Raw genomic sequence first — 24923 nt, 5'->3', positions numbered from 1 at the left:
AAAAAAAAAAGGAAAATATTGCATAGTTTGTTTTGGGGGCTACTAGGAGCATTGGTATGCAGCATGGACCTCAGTAAGAGTGGCAAAACACATCTGAGAAGCTGAGCTAATCACTGGACTGTTCGTGGGCCTTGGCTCTGACTCTACCTGCCACGGTTATGCTGCTATGAGTACTTAAGACAGCAGAGTTTGTGCACATAATGACTAAAACAAGCACTGTAGCCATGCCTAAAGCTTGCACTACTTATATATTCTAATATAAACATAGGGAAGTTTACATAATTATGCCAATTCTCATACAGAAGTATTTATGGAAGATAAAATTGCTCTGTCTGAAAAGGTACTGCCTGAACTGTCTGTTAACAAACTTAGTTTTTATCCAGTATTGCATTTAGACAAATTTTATTATCAATCTTGCAATCTCTTCGATTTACAGTTCTGTACTGCAAAATCTGGTAGCTGTAAGAAAGTGAAACACAGCAGCCTTGAAAACTGAGCAGTGAAAAAACCATAAATGCGATGTTTTTTACACTATCCTGCTGGACAGAAACGCAGAGTACTGAGCCCTAGGAGAAAAATCTGTCCCTGCGCTCACCTGTATGAGCCTTCTGTTATCTGCTCTGTGCCTGTGGTACAGTTTGAAGGTGGCTGTATAATCCCAGGTTAACAGATCGTTTCATGACACGGAACATCAACTATCTTACATTCTATCTTAGCACAGCAATTCTTTCTTTTGAAAGTGCTGTATGATCTTTTGGTATTCGTCATATCTTCCTGCGGATAGCTTCATGTAAAATCTGGAAGAGGCTTTGTTTGTGTTTCTCACAACATAAAGAATAAAAGACAACAGCAAATTGTGTGTCAGAGAGAGAGATATTAAGGGCATGCTTGTAAACAAGGGTTCGTTTTATGCTGCAAAGTCATCCAGTAGCACAAGAGAAGAATAATGGAACGTTTTCACTGTTTGTGTTCTTCAGCTAGGGATGCATTTTTCTTGTTTCATCCAGTAACAATTACAGCTTTCAATAACAACAGATTTAATTATTTTTTATTGTCTTTTTTTTTTTTCTTTACTGTTGAAATCCAGAAGCATTATTTCCAGAGAGAAACACATTTCCAGCTGGCATGGTTCTACCCTCAACATTAGATTATTCATTCACATTGTTCCTTTCTGCTCTATTTGAGCTCTCTGATTGCACCAACTTCCATACCAGATGGAAGAGATTCTTTCTTACCGAGTCGTTGCAGCCTTTCCCTTTACTTTATACATACCTGATTGAGTCTCTCTCTGTATGTCTACACTGCCGCCTCCTAATGCCCAAGGTTCTTACATTTTTATAGTTCTGGGACCAGATGCTTTTTTAAAGACCGTTTTCTTCTTGGACTTTTGTAGCTTCTTGGCTTTCTCCTCCTCTCATCCAGGTATTCATAAAGTTGTTGCAAGTGGTGACTTTTGCAGTATTTTTGCCCCAAAGTAGTCAAAGATAATAAGCTAAGCTCTGAAACAAACTTTATAGCCGTATTAAATCTAAATCTATCAAGGTTTATATTTTTTTACTCTGGCTTTTAGGATTCAGGATTTCAAGACCTTGTCTACCTCTCTGAGGATTAGAAATCTAGTTTAAAAGCAGAACAACTGTCTGCGAACTAATCATCATGCATGACATGATTTTACTACCTGAGACTGAGAAAAGCTCACTAAGCACTGTGAGCCAGGCAATAAAAGCAGCTGAACTGGCAACGCTGCCCTGTGGTAACACTACTCTATCCCATTTGCTAGCTAGCTGCTTCAGCATAAATCTGACCATTTATTTAAACACTGGACTGATGCTTTGACCTTATTTTCCATATAGGACATAAGAATGAAAATGTTGAAGAAATATTTAAGCTTTTACAGTGCCCAATGCTCCAGGAGTTATACAAGCTATGAAATTTTATTTCAGACAAATGTGTCATCTTCTGATTAATGATGCCAATAAAATACATATAATTGTCTGGGCTTCATCTGCTATTTTATTACAAGACAAAAGATCAAGATGACCAATCAAGTTACTTTTTACAGGATTGAGGCTCTATAATTTAGAGGAAAATCCTGAGTTTCTGTTACTATTCTAAATGAATTTGTTTTAATCTTACCATATGCTAGAATACTTCTATTAGTTGTAATCCTGCAAGTTTCTTCACCGTTCTTACGTTTTCTGTTGTTCATCACTATCCATTCCTTGCAACTGTACGCTGATTTATGCAGGTCTGTTTCTTTTTCTTTCCTTGAAATAAGGTTGTGCAACAGGTGATTGTGACCTCAATTTGAAACTGCAGTGGATGAAGCAGGATTATTTCTTGAGTTAAATTCTGTCTTAAGTACAGGTTATTGAGAGAACTGGAAATGCTCTGTAGGATTTGAAGTTCGTGATAGAATATAGGTAGAGCTTTCAAAATATGACAGTTAATAATACAAGTTTTGACATGCAGAAGAGCAGAAAAAGTTCTTTCCTTTTTGACTGAGAAGAGCTGCTAAACGATTTTTATTTTCTGTAGCCTGATGTAATCTGTCTGCTTGCCTAAACTGTTGTATGTTTGGTGTTTTCTAAGTTAAGTATATGAGTTCAGTATTTGAACCTGATTCCATATATTTAAGAAGACAGAAGATAATGAGGCTCTGCTTTGCCTTGTACCATTACAGGTTGCAAAGGAAAACAGAATTGAATTGAATTTCTCTTCATTTTTGATCATCTAATTTCCTTCCTTATGTTGGTGGCTTCACAAGATGAGCGTGGAGTTACTCGTTCTCATTAAGTAAATATTTTAAATTCTGCTAATTAGATTTTCTTGTTTTCAGATGCTTCTTCCCATTTTAGCTTTCAGTTGTCCAGCATAAGAACAAAGAAATCTGATACAAATCAGCTGATGTGACAGAATAGCCTTTCCTACAGTCCTTGAAATGCACAAGTAGGGGTAGTAGTATCAGCTCCATGCTGCTCGATGAGTATTGATTTTCCTGCTCAAGTAATACAAACACTTTAAAATCAAGCTAAAAAATATATTGCGGTCCTGCCACTCTGGAGTGTTACGTTGCATACCTTACAAGAACAGTAGTGTTTTTAATAAGGTCATATAAAACTGAGCTGCTGTAAATTTGTAAGAAAAAATATTTCTCTGTTTCCAATAAGTAACCATTTTAGATGCAACAGTGGATTTTACTTTGGAGAAATTAGCTGTAATGAGAGCAAATTCCGGACACTATGACGTTTGAGGTGCTGTCTTTTTAAGTAGTTAGCTAAAACTGAAATCATATTTGTCCAAATGTGATTAGAATTGATGCTAACCCAATGTAAACATTCACAACACAGGCTACAGTTTATGAAATTACTGAACATTTAAGACTGTTGCTAAACTGAGCCACAGCCATAAATCTCCTTAAATTTTGAAACACTTAATTAAGTAGTCTAAAAGGGTATAACTTAATTCAATAAAAAGGTGACTGCCAGGCTGAAAGTTCTCTCATTTTTTAGGAAAAATTTTGAGAAGCATCACCAGAACTGGTCTGAGCTTTAAGTCAAATATACCACAGAGTAGGAAAGTTTGTACGGTAGGCCAATAGATATGGATGTAGTTTTACCTCAGTGTTCTGAAGTCTGAGTCTGTTCCTTTTCTTCTGAAATACAGTGAGAGTTTGTCCTTCGGTTTTTTACAGTTTTGACTCGATTGTGAAAATGTAGTTGAATTTAGCTTAAGTTCAATTAAAATTAGCTTAGTCCTGCCTCAACTGCAACTTGATCTTTTTGTCCAGAGTTGTAGGTTGACAACTAGTGTAAACACATCAGTGTACAAATACCTGGTCTGTTGCAGGAACTTCTGAGCTTCCCTTGATGATACTCTGTGCTGGCTGTTAGCCAGCCATGGTGTGTTTTAGCCACACACTACCCAACCCGAGTCCCTGCAACTGAGCAGGGTGTTACAGGTCAGGCTTGGCACCGTGCTACTATTTTACAACTGATTCATGCTTGACATGTTTGGTCACAAAAGGTGTTGAAAACAATCCATACTGTAGTTTGAATTTATGCAAAAATGTTATCATGGAGCTCAATTTAGAGGAGAAAAAATAACTTTTACAGTATGAGCTCATGTATAGTATTACTAGTGCCCAAACTAAAAGTGACAATTTGCAGCTGACAAAAGTCTAAAGGAAACAGAATCAGAGATCTGAACCTCAGGGGATCTGCTTGGTAATGGTGTACTGGGCTACGAGAGCCTCACTGGGCTGTTTTCTGTGAGTCTCTGCAGAGGTACCAGTAACCGTACAGTGTGTCAGATACTAGTCAGGCTTTGAAAAGCCATTCTTTACTAAACTGCCTTCAGGTTTTATAAAATCCCTTAGGTCTGTATCAAAGTCCATTTTAGACACTCTAAAAGTGACCTGCTCCACAAAATGGTTCTTGGTAGTGCCGCTTCTCCTGTGCCAGGCAGAAAGACAGGTGTTTAATATGGTAGCATATGACAGAATTTGAGCTATGTCACTACATATGCTAATCTGATAGTCATATTATAAATGAAGTTAATACAGAAACACTTTTATCTTTCATTTTCATAGTGCGGTTTCAGATTTGTTTTCACAACACTGAGTAAGAATTGAATTTACAACTTACATCATCATATTCCTTTTAAATGGGAAATTGTTACATGGAGAGGAAAAAAAGCAGCAATGTTGTCAGTTACTCAGAAAGTTACTGCTGTGTTATGCTCAGCATTGTCATTTACTTATTCAAACACTTGTTTGTTTTGAAAACAGTCTTGAGAGTCTGTAGCTGTGTTTTGAAAAGGAAAAATCATCAGAGTAACATTATGGCAATTAACTTCATTAGCACTGACTGTGTAATCTGCTTTTAAAGCATACGTCCATAACAGTAACATCTCCCAACGTATTTGCAAAAGGCAATAAGAGTTTAGATTTCAAGTGTTCGGTGTATTGAAACCACCACATGAACAACTACGAATCCTGAGGCGCTGGAGCAGGGGAAGGGTGGCTGGGTCCTCCCTCCAGCGAGGAAGGAGTGGCGGCAGAGACCACGGGTGAGGAGCTGACCATAGCCCACTCCCTGCCCCTTGTGCTGCGGGGAGGTGGTGGAGACACCCAGCCTCTCCAAGGTGAAGCTGAGCCTGGCGGGAAGGTGTCTGTAAGATGTGGTAATGCTTCTCACTGTCCGACCCTGTTAAGTGATGGTGTTAGTGTCTGAATTTAATTGATGGTCTTATTCTTTCCCCTAGTAAGCCTGTCTCTGGCCTGCGACCACAATGGGTGCCTCACCCCTCCCTGACCTTACTCGATTCCCGAGCTTTGCTTCATTTCTCCTTCCTGTTCCTGAGGGGGAAGGGGTGAGTGAGTGGCTTCATGGTGCTCAGTTTCCCTCTGGGCTTAAACCATGACAGGCACAGAGGCTAGGAATCTAAACTCTGGCTTAAGCAAGCAACCCTATTTAGAAATGGTGCAAAAGCATGTTCTTGGATAATCTGGTTATCCCTGCTGAACTTGGCTCTGCCCGTACAGGAATACCGGAAGTATCAGGGTCCCCAACACACTTTTACACAGCTACTACACTCTCTAGGGGCAAAAAGTGACTCTGCCTCCTCACACCAAACAAACTTGTTCCTTCCAGTTTCTTAGAAAGACTGCAGTTTAACTGTGGCAAATGAAAAAGTATCTTCACCTGTGGTTAAAAGTAAGTCTGATTATTGTCTGATTCTGCTAGTCACTACAGGAAAAGCGAGCATCCACTTCTACCTACAGTCATGGTTGTTATTCAATAGCTATTTCATTTAAAGTACTCTTTTATTTTTTCTATTGCTTTGAGTTTAATTACATCCAACTGTATAGTGATTATGGATTGGTTACGTGCACAAATATGAAGGCAGGTAGATATAAACCTAATTATACTTCAGACAAAGGTTCTGATTTGCAAACGGGACCATTTTAACTAAATGCTAATGATACATCTACAGTCGTGAGGCTGCAGGTTGTAATGGATGAGGTTTTGAGTTCTTTTAAATGAGACATTAAAGGATGATGAAAAGCTGTGAGTCACTTTTCCTTAACTTCCCTTCCCAGTGGGCAGACTTCTGATAACACGGGTGTGCAAGCACAGGCATGCTAATCTGTGCACAGAAATGAACACAGACCTCAGGCTGAAATCATGATGAAAATCAGAAAATTCAATTTTGCATTTCAGGATTTATAAAAGATCTCTGCTTATGGCTACAAGGTGGGTAATTTTTTCTGCTGAAGTTTGATGAAAGTATGCATGAGGAAAAGCAAAATACACTAGTAATTAATATTTTTTTGCCTAAATCCATATTGTTAATTTTTTTTGAGAGGGGAAAAAAAGAATCTATGCCTTATATTTTAGAGTTCTATAGCAATTTTCTCACTTGTATGAATTATTAACAGAGATCCTTAGTCTAATATGGAAGCTGCTTAGAAAATAATTTCTTAGAATTAATCTTAGGGCAAGCTGCAATAGTAATGTTTCATGCTTTTTATACCGCGAGTAACACATTGTACTTCAGAGGTAAAAGCAATTGATTTTCAGCTTAACTGTCCAATTAAAACTTTTCTGATTCTCATGAGTGGGAGCAGGGTAATTCTTTACAGAGCAGCAAATCGTGTTCCTTCCAAAGATATTAAGTGGCAGACAGGCCCTTTTGATAAACGCCCGTTACAATCAAAGAAATTTAGTAAAGATTATTATGCAAAAATTTGCACTTTCTAGAATGAAGAAACCGTTCAGCTTTGAACATTACCTTAAACATTACATTTGTATACGTTTTAAATGAAGAGGACTTTGTTTCAATTTTTTTGGTGCACTACACCAAAATTCTAGAGCAGGAAAAAGTGGCTGCAGTGTTGCTGATGTCCAGATTCAAAGTACCCATAATACCATATTCTTGCATGTTCTCTGCTTTGGTTTGCTTTTGGGAAAGTATCAACATTTTGAATTTTGACAAGCAGGCATAAAAAATGATGTGACATTTTCAGCAGGATGGTTTTGAATCCGAATTTTGAAATGCACAAATGAAAATATAATGCTGTATTTTAGCCTGCAGAAACCTTCTATTCCTTTTGAATTCACAGACAACCAGCTAGAAGGGTGGGTCCTGTACTGTGGAATCACTCTGCGATGTTGAGCACATGTTGCTCACAATTTATTGTTCTTAATCTGAAAAGGAAACCTTAAGGGATAGGTCCTGCTTTTTGCAGTTATTTGTGATTAGTAATGAATATCCTCCATCTCTGAAAGTACCTACGCCTGCCAATGTACTCTATGAATTTTCTGCAATTATAATATCCATTCTGGCATGGCCTCTACAACCCTGTTTGTGTGTGGAGTGCTCCTATAAATAACCCTGCTACTCAGTGTTCAGAGCGAGCTGTGGGACCATCCAACACGTGAAGTGACAAGCTGATACCCGCACTGCCCTCAGATAAGCTCCCCTGACTGACGATTGCAGCTGCCGGGGGATACCAGCACACCCCCAGATCTGTGACAATAAACTCTCGCACACCACAGTGTTTGTGCGATGTGATTTGAAACATTTAACATATAATTTGATGCACTTATATCTCTCTTACAGATCACTTACTTTGAGATGTTTGACTGTCTATAAACTTCTTTATCAAGGCGTCAGTAGTTTGTGTGTAAAGGCTCAGAGCGTATCTCAGGGACTGCAGGTCTGGGCTCTTCTCCAGGAAATTCTTTTTCAGCCCACTTCCTCCAGCATGGAAGTATTGCTAAAATGAAAAAAACAAATAGGGTTGTTCAGAGAGAGAAGCTGTCTGAGAGAGACAGCAGTTACAGACATACAATTTTAAGCAAAATTCTTACACAAACTTTTAATAATAACACATGGCATGTGTAGCTAGATTTATGATCATAGCAGCTGAGATAACTCTCATCATCTCTACTACAGAGCTCCTTCCAAAGGTAAAAATTTAAGCCCTGGGGAGAAAAACAATACACAAAATTTTAATTTTGGTCTTTATGATCTCAAGTGTTTATATGTCAGAACTGGAGACACATTTTTGCAGGGTTCTTTTAGGTTGTGGAGAGTGGAATAGTTTTTAACTCTTTATCTAAACAAAACCTTTAAACTCAAGGCAGGGTTCACAGCACAAGTAAAGAATGTGTTCTTTCTCAGGGAAAGGGAAATTCTGTTAAAATTTTAGAAGATCCTAGCATATAAAGTTTTGGACTAGCATTGTAATACGTTTCAATGCACAGACAGATATATAAGAAATGCTTTGTCCTCAGCATATCTCTGACAAAGCCGACCTACAGTCCCTGAGTGTCCACTGCTTGTTAGTCCACACACTGCACCTTCCAGTCCTCCAGTCCCCAGCTTTTTTTTTATTTAGAACAGCATTTTGTTCCATTTCTGTTTCCACAGTATCAGTAATCCCCAAACATTATTTTTATTTCTGAAAGAAATGCCAATTCCACTACAAAAAAAATGACAAAAAATGAAAATTGGAGCCCTCTCTGATACTTCTTTCTTGTCTTTTGAGACTATTTTGTTGGATAAGACTTGATCATGAATACGTCCTCTTATATCAATTTTATACTTAAGTAGCTGCCTCCTTACCTTCCCGATGTGCTGTCTCTTCAACAGCAGACATGAAAATATGCTGTTATTCTATCAACTGATGGCTTTCAAGTTATTTACATCAAGTAAAGATCCAGGCCAATGTGAAAAAAACCTCCTAAGTACATTAAATAGTATTCTGTAAGGGCTTCTTTTGACTTCAGAAACTTTGTCAGTCTCTTTACTTTTACATTTAGGAGCATAATGCAATAACCATAAATAAGTGGAAGTGAAAACAAAGTTTTCAGAACATTTCATCTGGCCTATGGCCTGATCCTTTCATCCTTTCAGAGAGGTCAAGTCCTAGAGTTACTTTATCAGTTAAATTTATATTTCTAGTAACGAAATTAGCACCAGGTCAAGTCAGCGGGGTTGTCTGTAATATGCTCCTTTAAAAATCTTATGTAAAACATTTACTGCAATGCTAAGATTTTTCCAAAGTGTGTTTATGCATTGCAACAGCTGCATCAACAAGATGTTGGTAATGCATGAAAATTAATTTTTTCAGAACTGTTTTCAAGAGGTGTGTGATGAATATGATTATTTGTTTTCACTGAAAAGGGACCAAGGCATAGAATAATTAAATGGCAGCTTTAAATTTAATCAAATTATTTAGGAGTGACAGTAAATTAGGCGGTGAATTCCAAATTATAAAAAGTTGAAAAATTCAGTTGGACATTGAATTTAAAATAGTGCACGGTAATGCATGTATTACAAGTCTTATATTCTGATGTGCTATAAAAACCATGTGTCATACATGTTTGCAGGAGAGTGCAGCTCGGAATAACCACACTTTTCAGGCTCAGTGCCTCCTTTGTGGGAGAAGAAGAGGCTATGCTGCAACATAATAAGGATTTAGCTCAGCTGCACTAACTAAACTCTAAAGAAACACAAGAATAGGATAAGCTTTGGCCACCAATTCCTTCAAGTTCTGTCTGCAGCTGGTAATTTTGATACCTTTTCTGCAAGCAGACTATTAGACGTTTGCTTTCAAGTCAATACAAGGAGTTTAGGATCAAATGGTTCCTGACATATTAAAAGGAGCTTTATGATTCAAAGGGACCATTCTATACTAGAATCTGTCATTTATGTCAATCATATTCTCGCTCATTCCAGCACAGAACAAAATAAATACGTAAAGCCGTACCTTTATAGTAGCTAGGGCTACTTCCATTATTGCACACTGCCTCAGGGTCAGGCTTCTGGCTTCCTCTCGGATCACATGGTCCTGCAAAGCAAGTTAAGCCTGACTTGATTTTGAAAGCGAGACAGTATTGTGGCCTGTCTATTCTTGAAAAAACAAACAAACAAACCAACCTGCCAAATGCCCCCAAGCCCCTGTGATTAACGGGGATTAAATCAACTTCAGACTTTCACAACAAATTATAACCTAGAGCAATCATGTTGTTTCGGGAAAACAGATTGTAGGGAAGAACCAACGTTTAATACTGAGCATCTGTGTCCCTTTATTTCTTTTCCTAGGATGTATTAGTTCTGGGGGGGTGGGGAAAAGGTAAAACTTTAAATCATTACATTAGATGATACTGAAATAATTAATTTTTTAAATAAACCTGACGGTTTAACTGTTTGTTAATGTCCCATGTTTTTTTTTTTTTTTTAAAAGATGTTTCTTATTAGAACATAAGTTAGAGTCATAAAGTGAACTATACACTTGTAAATTCTTTGTCTAAAATAAGCATCCTATAATTTGCTTAGGCAACATTTTAACTCCTCTAGCAAATTGTGCAATTATTCATAAAAGCACAAATTACCACATTTCTGTGAAAATCTGAAACCCTGATGGCAAAACTGATTAGCAAACAACTGACCTCAGTATCAAATGTCTGAGCTCTCCATCGAGTGTGTTACGGACTCCAGTAATGCGGTGCTGGCGGGTTTATTGTGGAGGTACACGCTGTGTTTCAACACACACCATAAATAATATGCAGGAAATAATTACTGGTACTCCCACCTCAGAGTTTTTTCAGAACTGGTTCCAGAAAGGAACACAAAGGTCTCAGAATGTATTTTTTTATGATGTTTTATGCTTATAAGGCTGAGTTGTGCAGTATGGGAATAATATCTTCTTGATCCATCTAGTGAGCACTTTGCCATACAAGCATGCAGGCTTTTATTCTGAATTTGGTTTTGATGAGACTGTAAAATCATTACTCATCTACGAATAGTTACTGCCATATTCAGTCTTACTACAGTAAATAAGCACAAGGACGTGGCAGGAGGCTTGGCCTCGCAGTCACTCATATTGCACCTATTTCTTCCATCAGAGGAAGCCAATCACAGCTCCATTTGGCTCCATTACCTTGAGCTTTGACAGTTGTCCAAGATCTTTGGCTGCGCTGAATATCATCTGGGGCCCCTGGAATCACATTGAAAATTCAGGAAACAGACTCACAACGGCGCGTTTGGTTTTTATGTCAACATGATCTTATTTTCTGCTAGGACATTAGCCAAAGTCACTGTTATGCAAAGCTAAATAAAAATTTCAGTTACGCATGCGACACATTTTCATTCAGTTGATAAGGTCAAGTTGAATGCCTGCAGCATGATTCCCTCCAGTATCCCACGCTTGATTCAGATGTTGCACATTCTATGGACAGTGGTTTCATGTGCTCCTGTCTGCTACCTCATTTTGTATCTGATATTTTTAAGCTAAGGCCGGGATTGTTCTCACACAGTGTGTCAGTGAGAGATCTGTCCGTAATCACAGCTCTCAGGTGCTCTGCTAACAGTATCATAATAGGAACTGACAGTCCTGAGGAACCTGCAAAAGTGTAACTGTCTGCAGTGAAACCCTCAGCCGAGTAACACACAGCATAATGGTGTACTCTTAAGCTAAAGCCTGTTTTTTGGAGAAAATATACCAAAGTGTTATGAAGTTAAACCAGCCAAATCCTGGCCTGATACCAAAGGCCAACGCCTCAATGTTTGTCTTAGGCAAATGGAATCCTTCTGTAATTCCATGCTCACATCTTTTTATCACAGTTACTTTCAAGAAATACAATTACTAGTGCAGTTACTTGACCGTTCAGCATGACATAGTTTTGAGTATCAGAGGAAAAAAAAAGACTCAGTCCAACTTAGCACAATACAGAACAATTTTTCTTTAGTCCTTCTCTTCCAGAAGGTTTTAGTTTCCAGAAATTATTTTGCTTCTGTATGGTTCAATTGCAGAAGATGTAATATTGAACTGCAGCTTAAATTTTCGTTATTTATTAGTAGTGAGAATGGAAAAATTAATATAACAATTAAAAAAAAACAACCCTGCTGCCAAATGTCTGTGCCTCTCACCCTCAGAGAAGAAGTACTAGTCAAGGGTACAAAAGGGAAACATCTCTCTTACAGTATCCTACTTTTCATTGATTTTGTTTAATTGTGTAGTAAATAGAAGTAGCAAAATAATGCAACTGGCTATACACCCTTCACCATGCCTGCCAGCTGGGACACTTTATACAGAGGCTGCCACTGGTAAAACCCAAGAGCTGGTGCTGTGTAGCATACACAGGGGATGCTGCAAGCACTCTGAAAGCCTAATCCTCTAATCTTCGTACCTGTTTTTCACGTTCCTTAGTCATTACAGACGAAGTATTGTAAGGTATTGTATCTTCTACTACACAAATGTTGAGCAAAATTTGGAAAAAATATGCTACAGACAATTTTCTAGTCAGAGGCTCATGTTACTTAAGAGCGTGTGGAGGAGCACTGTCCTTTCCGTTTTCTGAAGAATGGGGGCTAAGCACTTGTGGAAATCCCAGCTGACCATTTAAAATTATCTTAAAAAATCTTGAATGACAGGCGCAGTCTCTGCCTTTAATCAGTAACTGCCTGATACACAGAAGTTTTCCTACCTTTGGCCACTAACTAATCTAAGGTCTCTCCAGAAGACTCTTCATTCCAGGTGAGGGGGGAGGAGGGCTCCTTGTCTCTGCTTCTTCACCCCCCTTTCTGTGTTTGCATTCCAGATGTACAGCCATAATTTAATGAAGTATCAACTTGCTAAACTAATGACTGGAATAAGCTTTTCTGAAATGGGCTGTAACATCAGTGTCACAGCCTACTGCTCGGTGTGATTTCTGAGCATCAGTAAGGACAGCAGAGGTGCTTGCAGATTCAGGCAGCTGAACTGAAATCTGTGTTCTGTTGGCAGTCAAAGGTTATTTTCATCATGGCTGAAAGACTAAAATAACTGTATTGTTTTTAAAATAAAGGTCTACATTTAAACTCTTGGGGGAGAAATGTTTGAAAAAATGTTTCACTAGTCTACCTAACTGAAACGTGCTATTGTCCAAGTGGCCTTACTAAGGCTCTGACAGGCAGTTCTGTACTGGCAACCACTTAAAAACAGCAAGGGAGAACCCCCTTAATTCTGAATTGTGCTGTTCTAGGAATTGGAGTGTTACAACAGATCCTGCATGAAGCTAATAAATGCTCATAACGCCTGATGGGAAATGCAGTGATCCAATTTAAATGCTACTTCTGCATTTGCAGATAAAATTTGCACCAAAATGTTTGAAAAGCAAATTAAAAATCTCAGATGTATGTGACACAGTCACTCACTGAAAGAGAGGCTGTTCCTAATTAGGCATGGTAAACAAGGGCATTATAGTAAATATGAACAAATTCAGTGAGCTCGGGAGTTCTGGCTTTGATCTTGTGATTATCTCTAGTCTAGAATTTTCAGTAACTCAGGTTATTTCATTTTTACCTTACCACCATTCATACATGTTCTATTAGATTTCCTCTTGCCTTTCCAGCAATATTCTTTCATATATCTGTAATATATTACAGTATGATTTAATGATATGTCTTTAACGTATGGATACTGACCAAATAGATGTTTAGCAGCTCGACTGATATCACAGGATATATATGTATATATATATATACACATATATATATAAAGTTGCCCAGGGGCACACTATGGCAATGTCACCATTAACATGTCACAAAATGGTGAATTTATGCTACACAAGATTGAAAATGAGAAGAATTAACATTTATGTTATGTTATCTCTCAAAAAAGCAAAAAGCAACTGAAAAAAGGGACTGCAAGCCAGGCTCTTTGATCCTTAGACAGACTGGGATCTCACTGGTGCCCCTGGCTCTGTCACCACTCGGGGTCCCTGTCCTGTGTGTAGCAGCACGACCTTCCTCTTTACTTACAGCTTCCTTCCCTCCTCTTCTCCGGGTAGAAATGCAGTCCTGCCCAGAGAGGACCTCCTCTCAAGTCTGCTATTAAAACACCCCCAAAATTTAGAGCTAAAATTGACTTAAGCTTCCTGAGGGTACCTGCTGCCTCAAGATGAGGAACGGCACAGCAGGCAGGACTCCGGGATGTGGCATTCCTGGCTTTCTGGGAGCTGCAAAAATGGAAGCGATTGAATTTCTGGTGCAACTGGGAAGGGCAAGGAACATTCTTGGTGTTACTGTGCGTGATGAAGGCAAGAGAAATCAAACTTAAAAGCCCTTCTCTGAAAGCACGCTACAAAGCCAGTGATTTGGCTTCTTTTATGCTGCGTTCACAGAAACTGCTCCAAGCCGGGGCAGGCACTTTCTGAAAGAGCAAGGTCTTCCTCACCAGCCCTGTAAGAGCAACCGCGCCGCACGACACTTTGAGACACTAGAGAGCAACACACTGCATGCAGTCAACGTATTACCCCTTCTGGCCAAGGCAGAACAAAGGACAGAGCTCTTGGCAAACACCTGACGAAGCACAGCATTACAATCCGTCATAACGTGTGTGAACTGCTCCTGGGACACTTACGGTTTGATCCGTCAGTGGTGGAAGCACAATTTTTTTTTCTATTTTGTTCAAGACCAACTTCCATAGCTCTTTTAAAACCCGTTTCAGAACTGTCTTCTCACAGATTTTCGCAGAGACACTTAAACTGGAATAAAACAGAACACAAACCAGTCTCCAAAACTAGCATTAAGACTTCAGAAGTGCTGTATCACTATGTGCTCGGATTAACGGCCATTATGGCTTAGCTTTGCTCTACCAATAAGAATTTCTCAATGGCTTACTTATTTTGCAATATTATCAGTAAATCTTTTTGGTAAAAAGAAAGACTTGCAGATTATAAAATCATGTAAATCTTCACTATCCAATTTATTGCTTAATATTTTACTGATACATATTTATCAAAAATGCAAAATGATGATCAGCTATAAAGTGTGATGGATGATACAATTTATCACTCCCAAGCCCCTAAATTAAGGTTTTGATATAGGATTTGTTTGTGTCTTAAACCTAAACCCCAAACATTTCCCTTGTTTTATATTTCTATTGTGATGTAGAACTAGGTGTTGATAGCTAATGCAAATCAGGGCTCCCATTTGGAAGCATTCATTTCTGTATACTGGCATGTCCGTGCAGTCATACTAGCTCTTACCAAGGGTAAAATCACATTTTTGGAGGATCTATATACGTTGATTTTTTTTTAAATTTAAGAGTATATTCATAAACCATCTTGTATGTACTGCATGAATATGTAGCTTCATGAATAAAGTTCTCAGGCACGGGAAAAAAATATTTTAAAATTCTATCATGCGGGGAATTTTACAGAATTATGTCTAGGCTATTAATGTAAACAAATTATTGTAAAGTCATTATACATGTCACATCATAAATGTGACAATTCATATTTCTAGCATCTTACTACTTTTAGTAAGCACATAAATAAAAGCATAATTAAGAAATAACTAAAACCCAACCCATATTAATATGATACATTTATAATCCTAATATATTTGTAAGAAAGGTGACATTCTCTAGCAGGTTTGTTTGGGGGTTGTTTTTATTATTTTTTTAAATTTCACATCTTTGTTTTCTGTGCATGGGTTTAGCATCTGTTAAAATTCCATTTAAAATTCCTGTGGTGAGGAATATTTCTTATTCAGACAGTAATTTTAAAACTCATTTTTGTTTCCACTACATCATTATTCAATTAAATTTCTAAGAAACTGTGAAGACGGCTTTGAGCAATGGCAATTTGAAATTGAACCTGACAGGCAGAAGTCAGCTTACCCAGTTTTTTAAACGATGAGCTTAGGATAGGCACATTGAAGTGTATAAAGACTTTTGGCTATTCTTAAAGACTTGTGCTAGGTCTTAACTCAAAGATAATAAAATTTAAAACCACACTGCCTGAAAGCAACACATACCCCTCTTGTAGCTTAACATATAGGACTAGGCAGATTGCTAAAAATAGAAGGCTGCCATGTAAATAAAGCAGCTAAAAATCTTTTCCAGGCTAGGAGTCCAGGCACTGCACCTGACAGTGCTGCAAACCCAGTCAAATCTTATCAAGTACATTAAATAAGCATTTGCCCACTGCCAGCTGTCATTCATGTAATTGTCAAAGCCCTCAAAAAATGAATCTTAGAAAAATCAAACCCCCAAAGAAAAACCAATCCCCCTTCAATCCCCTCACCCACCCTTTATGCCAGTGACTTCTAGACTTTGGCTATGCCTACGTACAGCTGGGAGATGTGACTCAAGTTGTGCTTCTCGGATAGCAAGCCCACCAGTCCCCTTTTTAGAAACAATATGAACGTGAAGTAACGCTCTGGAGAAAAAGTCAGTTATAGATCAGTTCTTTAAATCAGCCTTTGACTTGGTTCTTACTAGTCCCAACATCAGAGGCCCAGAGAAGTTCTGCACCTCTAGTCACTAACTTCAAACCAGAGCCTTACTGACCACAGATGCACAGCACTTTGTCAACATCATAAAATCAAACCTTCATGGGGATCCATGACTCTGGAGAAGTTTCATTTGGGCCTGCAGGCCACCACCAGCTACTCATATAGTGAAGCGTGGAGCAACGTCATTTGTACTTTACAGTGCAGAAAAGCAAAGAAAAGCTCCTTGGCTCCCCCCAAGAGAGATATATGTTCTGTTTAATGGGAAAAAAAATCTGTGGGGGTTGGTCAGGGCTGAAAATATTTGTCCAGGGATGAGACAGAGGGCAGAGCTGGGAGGAAACAGACCCCAGAGGTTGCTGGAGTACTGAACCTATGCTGCTGCCTCTTAAACTCTCCCGACAGATGCTTTTCAAGACAGGCATAGCAGGATCCTGCAAAGGCTCTGCAGCCCACACACTGGCTTCTGGAAGCTACAGCTCAGTTCTGCCTCCCATCCCATCCCAGCTCCAGCCTTCCCCCCAGTCCTGCCCAGCCACTTCCTCCTGCTTACGCTGCTTCTGCTCCAAGCCAGATTCTCCCTCAGCACCTTTTCCACCTTCACTTTGAAAATGTCTGGCTAGGAGAAATATGCATAAGGAACCAAAAGGTGTGTAACTCATGTATGTGTGACTGGAGGCCTGAAGTGCAGGCGCAGTGTCACGCTGCTTTTTGCCACAGTCACTTCCAGCAAAAAGCCACTGGGCTTCCACAAGTACCAGTAACGACGTGAGGAAGGGCAGTGAGGTGCTTGTAGACGTGCCTGTGCTGCACGTGGCCTTCAGAACGCCCCATCCTGCCACTGCTGGATGAGGAGAAGATAAGACCCTTCCTTTCAGGGCCCAGAGTGATGCTGCAGGACTATTTAAAAATTTAGCTTTTACCCACTGATAAAAACCAAGCTACTAAGTAAATCTTTAAATGATTTAAACAACCAGGCTTTTGGGGACGCTGGCTGCCAGCCTAGAACAAATGCCAGACAATCTCAGTATAGGGAATTTACTTTTGTTCATTATGATCTTTATACAATGGCTTGTGGAGGAGAGACTGTACACAAGCTCCTTTGTAATGACTCAAAATGACAAGAACTAGAAAGGCAAACATGTAGCTTAGGTAGGAATGGGTTAGTGTAAGAGATTAAGCATAGTATTCTGCACATATGTGAATGCTACGAATATTAAAAATACTACAGAGTGTTTCTAGGTATTAACAGTGCTTCAGGGTAAAACCAAGCCTGTCTGTAGAACCCATTTCCTAATCTCCCACACTCACGTTTTGTCCAGGAAATCCATGAGGGGCCGAAGCACGATCTCGGCATCAATGGCTGCGCTGTTCTTATTGCCTGCTGCATTCCCATTGCCTCTCATTTGATTCAGTTCATTGCTCATTTGTCTTACACAATCTTCAATAATAAATTGGAAACTGCAGGATAGGAAAAAAAAAAAAAAGAAAAAAGAGAATGAAAGAATTCTGGGATATAAAACTACATTTATCATTTTGCATCAGGTTCTTCACCAAGTTTTAAATCTTTTCTGCAATAATGGAAAGTTCACAAACACAAGATACTGCAGATGCTACAGACTGAAAATAACTCCTTCCAGGGACTATGGGTCATAGAACTAATTCATGTACTGTTCTGATGGTTTTGCCCCCTTGTTTCTGTTCTGTCATTATGCTTTTCATGCCCTTGTAGGGGTGCCAAGTAATTATTTTCTGAAAGCAACAGATGTATCAGAATCTGTAATTTAGGGTATGACTGACTACCAACTAGCAACAGCTTCTCAAGATTTTATTATAGGTGTGAAAAGACAACAGGAACAGGTGACTATAAACTATTTTTCTCTTGGTGATTAATACGAGCCAAGCTTTGATATTCTTCTTGAGGACAACTAGAAAATTTCTACTGATTTTGCCCAGTTTGACTCACTTTGATTTTCCCTGGGTTTCACACAGAGTCAGTGCCATCAGAAGCTTTGCTTACTTTGCTAAAACATTTGGACTGTTTAAAATATTCTTTCACAAAAAAAACCACTAAGAAGTAGTTAGACTCTTCCTCCTGGAAGGAATCTTTTCCACTTCAAGGTGAGTGTGAACAAATTCTTGCTCCTCAAGTTGTGTGTGTTCATCTTTTCTGAAAACTGTTCTGTTTCCTAACTGACGTGGTTAAGCAACGTGTCTGAGAGTCTTCTAGTGTCACTGATGTGATACTGTCTTCGGTCAATATATTTAAACAATGCAGAAGAGCAGTTAATCAGAGTCAACAGTTCAGAGGCAGAATAAGGCTCTGCACACACAGTAATTTGGTTTATGAATTGATTTATGATGAACTGAATTGGTTTAGGATTAGTTTATGAACAGAAATGCAAAACAGAGACCATAAATATACTGGGTCTATTGATGTGAAAAGATAAATGGAAAAGATTAACTTGAGGAAAGTGAAAGAATTTACTGTGAGAGGAAAAAAAAAAATTAGACAGTAAACTGTTCCAGCTACATGGCTAATCATAAAAAGAGAATGCAAATCTCCATGTGAAAACACTGGAAAAACTGGGAACTTTCCCAGGTGCACTTGGATGTGTACTTACCCCCGCACTGCAAACCCTCGATAACACCAACATGAACCTGCCATTGAAGCTGCTCACAATCCTTGGGACTGGTCCCTCCAATAAAAGCCCAATTAATGCATTGCCTTGTCTTGCCATTAGCCATCTTTCTAAGATTGTTAACCTCGCACATCCCAGCCATGAACTGACACAAGAGGAATGCCCTAACTATCTGGAGCATATCCTAGTTTGAGGTACTCCTCTGCAGAACCTCCTTGGCTCACTCAGGAAGCAGCCCTGGAAAGGGCCCATGTTTGTGCACTGTCAGTGACTGGAGAACTGAAGCCTGGGAGCAAAAATAAAGCAAAACAATATGACAAACTAAGCACACTCAGAACAAGTGAACACTGTCCACCCAGATGGTTCATCAATGGATTAAATAAGCAACTAGAGACTTTACTTAATGAATATCACTACAGCACTAATCCCTCTTTCTTAGATTCCTTTCTAATTGGAAGCAAAAATAACTTGCAGCTTCTTATAGCACAGGACTGCTGGCACAGCACCATACTCATTCAAGACTGCAGTGTGCACTCTGATTAATAAAAGATTTTGAGAGTAAGGCTCAGCAGACAATTTTTGCAGAGCCACAAGCAAGCAAATGACCCAAGAGGGCCATTCACAGAGACCCTCTGAAGCAGGCTAAACACAGGCAGAATCCCCGGTTGAATCAGGCCTCTTGGAAAAAGCTGTCAGTCTCAGGAACTAACATAAACAAACATGGTCAGAGAAAAAAGTTGAACATGGCATCAGGCAAAAAGAAACCAGCAATTTTTTATTTCCAAAAAGCAGAACAGAAGCCACCAGTCTCACTTCTGTAACACATTCATACCCGCAGAGCATTTTCAATTCTTTCCAGTGAGGTTACTGCTTCAGAGTAAACACACACATCGCTTCATCAGGGCAGAACAAGCTGAACCCCAGGGCACCCAAACCACCGCCCAGACTTAATCCGAGGTAGGTTTTTGAACAGGAATATTTCTTTAAGGTTTGCAGTAAAGTGGGTTTGTTACCTCGTGGCGTATGTTACGCTGAGTTGATCCAATACATTGCTAAGTTTCACCTGAAGTTCTTTTAGAACAACACTAGCTTCAGGATCCAACTGCAAAGAGATAAGTAGTGTTACATTCTACATATACGTTATGTTTTGGGGTTTTCCATTACAATTAATGAATTAAGGAATTAGGAATTATATGCCACGATACACTGCACTGTGGAAAACCCAAATGTGGAAACACCTGTTACAACACAGGATTGCTTTAGTAGGCCTAAAAATCCAACTACCGCTTAATCATAACAGTGAAGAATTTTATCGGTAGAAATCAAAAGCGTGCCATTCAACAGCAGCTTTCCGTGGGATGGGAGAAACTGTGTTGGCAGTCCCAAGGCTGGAACTCTCCTCATTCAGGCGAAAGGTATTCACGAGCACACCAAGAGAAGGATGTGCGACAAGTTACTGCTGGTGTTCGTAACACTGCTGATGTTTTTATCTTTCAGTGATTTTTGTACATTTCACCAATGCTGTGATTTTTTTTTTGTGATTTGTGTAGAAGATGTTTCCATATTTTGGTTAATGCAGTGTAAAAGTAGAACAGCCAAGACTGGAAAAGACGGCTGGAAGTCTGTCCATGCTGCTTCTACTGATACAGTATGAGGGAAGGGAATCTACTGAATTCCAGTACTTCTGTTTCTGAAAGCCATTAAGACATACATAATTCAAGCACAGAGCAACACATTCTGATGCACGGGGAGAACAGCTCCTGTACCTCTGGCACAGGTTTTCTAAACAAAGGAAAAAGAGAATGCAGGGGAGAAATATAGTTTTGCATTTACAGGGATAGTGATCCATGCATGGATATTTCATCCAAAAGGTGCTCAGATATTGATCAGCAGCTCATTTATTTGCTATGTGTTCTTTTACAAATTAAAAAAAAAATAAATTGACTTTTTGTCTCCTTGAGCTTTAGCATTTAGGAAAAACAGTTACAGTCCATTGTGGGGTATGACTGATGATCACCAGGATCAACAGCTGACTGTGAATTAACAGCTGACATCCCAGGTCTCAGCTATCTACATCACAATGTTGAGGGATGATTTTCAATGGCAATCCTCACATTCTGGGTACTGTTCTGCAGTAAGGTCAGGTACAGATATTCTGGGAATTTCAAATTAAATGGTACATTTAGAATACATAATCAGGCCTGTCTATTTGCATTTTCCTACCTTTCAACTGCATGAGTAGTGTGTTTATTCTTTCTCTGATGCTTCAGGGTATTATGATGCAGTAGGTCAGGTCTTTTAATCATACTTTAGAGACAAGGGGAAGCTGTGTCACAGCACAGAGGGGAACTTACATGAGACTAGACAGGAATTCTAAGGCAAAATAAAGAAGAAACAAACTCTGAAACACCCCCAAAGATTGACTGTGTTGTAACCTTAAACCATCCTTTCTCTTCTTAGAGGTTATATGTGGGGTAAAAGCATAGAAAATCCAAAATTTTCATTACAGTTTTTGACAAAAAACTGAAATAGGTGACAAGGGGGATTGCCACACACCTTTAGAAGATACTCAGTGATGTGTAGCACTTTTCTAATCTGAGAAGCTTGTATTTTAACATCGTGACTACCTACTTATTTAGTTTTGAATTACTTTGCATTGAGAGAGGTCCTGTTGCTTCTCCCCTTCCTGTCTTAGTGGTTACCCTGGCCGATACACTCTGATAGTTCATATACTTCAAAGTTTTCCTTCATACGAAAAGCAGGGATAAAAAAGGCTAATTTTACAAAAAAACCCAAAAAGCCAAAAACCAAACAACACAACAAAAAACTAGAGTTTACTAACAAAGGCAAAGATTTTTCTAGGAAATGCATTTCACTAGGGAATTATATTGCCTTCTTTGGTGGGATACATACAGAACACAAATTTAAGACAAGTAGAATATTACCCTTTAACAAATACTGAACACACAAGCATTCACACTGAACATGGTGCACATCAGAGAAAGCACAAAATACCAGGCAGGCAGAAGACTCGGAATTTCTTACCAGATCATGCACAAGCTAGAGAATCATCTTGTCACTGGGACTACAAAGGCCAATGTAGTTACTTTCTATCAGAGGTGGTTGTGATAACCAGAAAACACACTGTGTTTGCTCAATTCACCCGGAATTGGACTTAGACTGGCCAAACTTGGATTAAAGATCAGCTTGTGGACATAACACACATTCTAGAAAGGTGCATGCAAGTGCTGGATGCTTTAGAGGGCTTTGTGCTCACAAATCGCATGGCCACGTTTGTGTGTGCACAGCTGGAGGCATCTGGCAGGACATCCAGCCTCGTGTACCACATGCTCATGCTCGCTGATGCCGTGTCACAGGGAGGAGGGGGGTGTCAAGAGGTATGCGGGCTGCACACCCAGGTGATGGACACCTGGGGAGCTCGTCAGGGCTAAGAACCTTTTAGCAAGGCTTTTCAGCGCTGCTGGTATTTCTGTTTAACTACCGGAAAATACGGTGATTTGGGTGTCTCACCAGGAGTAAAATGTGCACTTTTCATTGATTTTACCATGTGCCCTCTATGTGCTAGTGAGTTCCCAGGGCAGATCAGAGGATCCTCAGGCATCAATGCTTGACTGGCATCATCTAAACATACAGCCACGACCTGCTTTTTCTTTCTGATATGGTAGAGCTTAGATGGGAACTATTATGATGGTTCTATACTGTGAAATTCTGGGAGGACTTCACAGCTGGTAAAGAGGTTTTTAGGATGACCTTGTGCAGGGGAGATAGGTGAGGCAGCTTTTGGTACCTCTGCACATCACACTGCTGGGGATTACCTTCTGTACATCTTTCATGCATAATTAAATAGATTTTTAGTATAAAAAATATGTTCAGCTATGATGCCTGACTTAAAAAACAAAATATTTGGGGGGAAAAAAAAATCAGTGGAAGCAGGAAAGGTTACTCTTTCCCCTTTAAATATTCGAGAAGGCTGTAGTTCACAACATCACTACACTGTGCAAAAACATTAGAGTTTTGCAAGAACAAGCTCAAAAAGGGATCTTATTTGTGCTTTAGGAGGATCTCTTATTTCAGCAATGGTTTGAACAACTGCTGCTAACACATTTTATACCAGGTTTGCTTATCCTCAGGAAAGCACTCTGAGGGAAATGCACTGTAGCGCTGTGCAAACAGTTTGGCTGAGCAAAGTTGACAAGCTGCAAGATTTACGCAGGTGGAGATCACAACACTCACTGAGACAGTGACACACAGCTCTCAAACCACTGCCTAAGAGAGGTAAGTTTGATCCATATCAGTGATGAAAAGACTAAGTCATTTATCTGACCAGGGGAAGAAGTCCTCAGCATTCCCGACCTGTCTGAGACTGCTTACTAGCACAGGAGGAACGCTGAAACCAACCACCTCTGTTTCATGAGTCAGTCTGTTCCTGGCTGGTGCAGAGTTATCATAGAAGGGAAGCGTGTAAGAACTCGGGTAAATGTCATTTGTAATTCTTCATACTAGTTGCTACTAGTAGCAGTTTAAGTAAATAGATACAAAGATGCTCAGCTGCAGAAATCTCATCCACCAAGAGGTGGTTAAATGATGAATTATCAGGCTAATCCAGCCCTAAAGTTACCCTACTCCACAATCAACCAGGAGGAAAGGATGGAAGTGAGACAAAAGGTGATGCTGATCAGCATCAGCAAAGATGTCACGTAGGGATATACAGAGATTAAAATGAAATATCCACAGTATTGGGGACTTTTCTTTTTCTCCTCAAGACTCATCTGCTCCACAGAGTTTGATGAAGAAGGAAAAAAATCCCATGCCTGAACAATTCTTCAGGAAAATAAAAGAAAAAAAAGCCCTAACTGAGCAGATTATTACTGGGGGGAAAAAAGATGAGTGTCATAATGTGCTGTATCTAATTTAAGCATCAAAAGAGAGAAAAGACCATTTATCCTTTAGCTTCTTGGGTTCTACTGACATGTTTAAGAAGGGGAACCTGGGAGCAGTTGTGGGAATTGGGGGAACATCCCTAATAGAGTTAATTTTTACTCACAACAGAACATACTCATAAATTTGTTGGCACACTTCATAAGATCTGTTAATTATATATTATTAAACAGATAATCAGAAGTTTGACTTTTTCTGAATGCTAAAAAAAACAAAGCAGAGAATAAGAAACATTTGAACATCACTGCTTCCAAATGCTGCTTGTCTAAAATGGTGAAATTTTTTATACATACAAGACTTGGAAAAGAATTAAAGATCTGATGAATTTGGCTGCTTTTGACATGTTAGATTGATCTCTTCCATGCTGTAATTAACGTGTGCTAGTACGGACGGAAACTTGTTAACTGCAAATCTGGTAATGTTTCTAGAGAAAACTACGGAGATGTAAATGACTTTTCCGTGAGGTAAATGGAACCTCTCTAATCTGAGTTCCATTTATCTGCAACTTCACAGGTCTAATTGCTTTGAGTTTCCTAATGGGGCCGCCTGGTTACTTCCGTTCAGAAAATAGTTTTACAGATTATATGTACATCTAGTGAAGATGCAGGGATTTATCAGATCTGCCACTTTAATGGTTCTTTTTGCCTCTGATAGAGAGCACCCTTTCTCCAGCCCCTCACCCAGCTCTCTAGGTGCAGTCAATTCCATTGGGAGATATCTGGCTGCCACTTCTGCAAATATGTAAAGACGGATAGTTCAGAATTATTCTGCTTAAGTCTGGGCCTCTGTCACCCCATCAAAGTCTTTAGGACCACACGTAGATTATTACAGGATTTCCTGTAGTTGGAACTGAACTTTTCTGGAGTGGCAATATGGTTTACCCAGTCAATGTAATACTGTCGTACATAAACAACCCTCTTTTGCTTTCCACCTTTTTTTTGATCCTAATTGCTGTAGCTCATTGCTGCCATGTTCTGCCATCTGGTGAACAGCAACACAAGCATTAACTTTTTTCTTTGCTTTTTATCA

The 24923-nt window shown here is 39.2% G+C and overlaps 1 protein-coding gene across 4 annotated transcripts in view; it reads right to left on the bottom strand.

Annotated features, from left to right (window-relative positions):
• UNC13C (unc-13 homolog C) overlaps nt 1-24923 on the bottom strand; it is a 149393-nt gene that overhangs the window by 5114 nt on the left and 119356 nt on the right. For 3 of the 4 annotated variants that reach the window (XM_026855668.1, XM_026855670.1, XM_026855669.1), the window contains 6 exons: nt 19949-20037; nt 17605-17754; nt 14417-14540; nt 10955-11011; nt 9782-9862; nt 7636-7783 (listed from right to left, as the gene is read on the bottom strand). In XM_026855668.1, coding sequence (XP_026711469.1) covers nt 7636-7783; nt 9782-9862; nt 10955-11011; nt 14417-14540; nt 17605-17754; nt 19949-20037 — 649 coding nt within the window. Of the gene's footprint in view, nt 1-7635; nt 7784-9781; nt 9863-10954; nt 11012-14416; nt 14541-17604; nt 17755-19948; nt 20038-24923 lie in introns of those variants that run through there. The other variant, XR_003399095.1, reaches the window with a different exon arrangement.

This window comes from Athene cunicularia (genome assembly GCF_003259725.1).
Source record: "Athene cunicularia isolate RWA chromosome 10 unlocalized genomic scaffold, athCun1 chr10_part1, whole genome shotgun sequence".
Lineage (NCBI taxonomy): Eukaryota > Metazoa > Chordata > Aves > Strigiformes > Strigidae > Athene > Athene cunicularia.
This window is presented reverse-complemented; position numbering and strand designations above follow the sequence as displayed.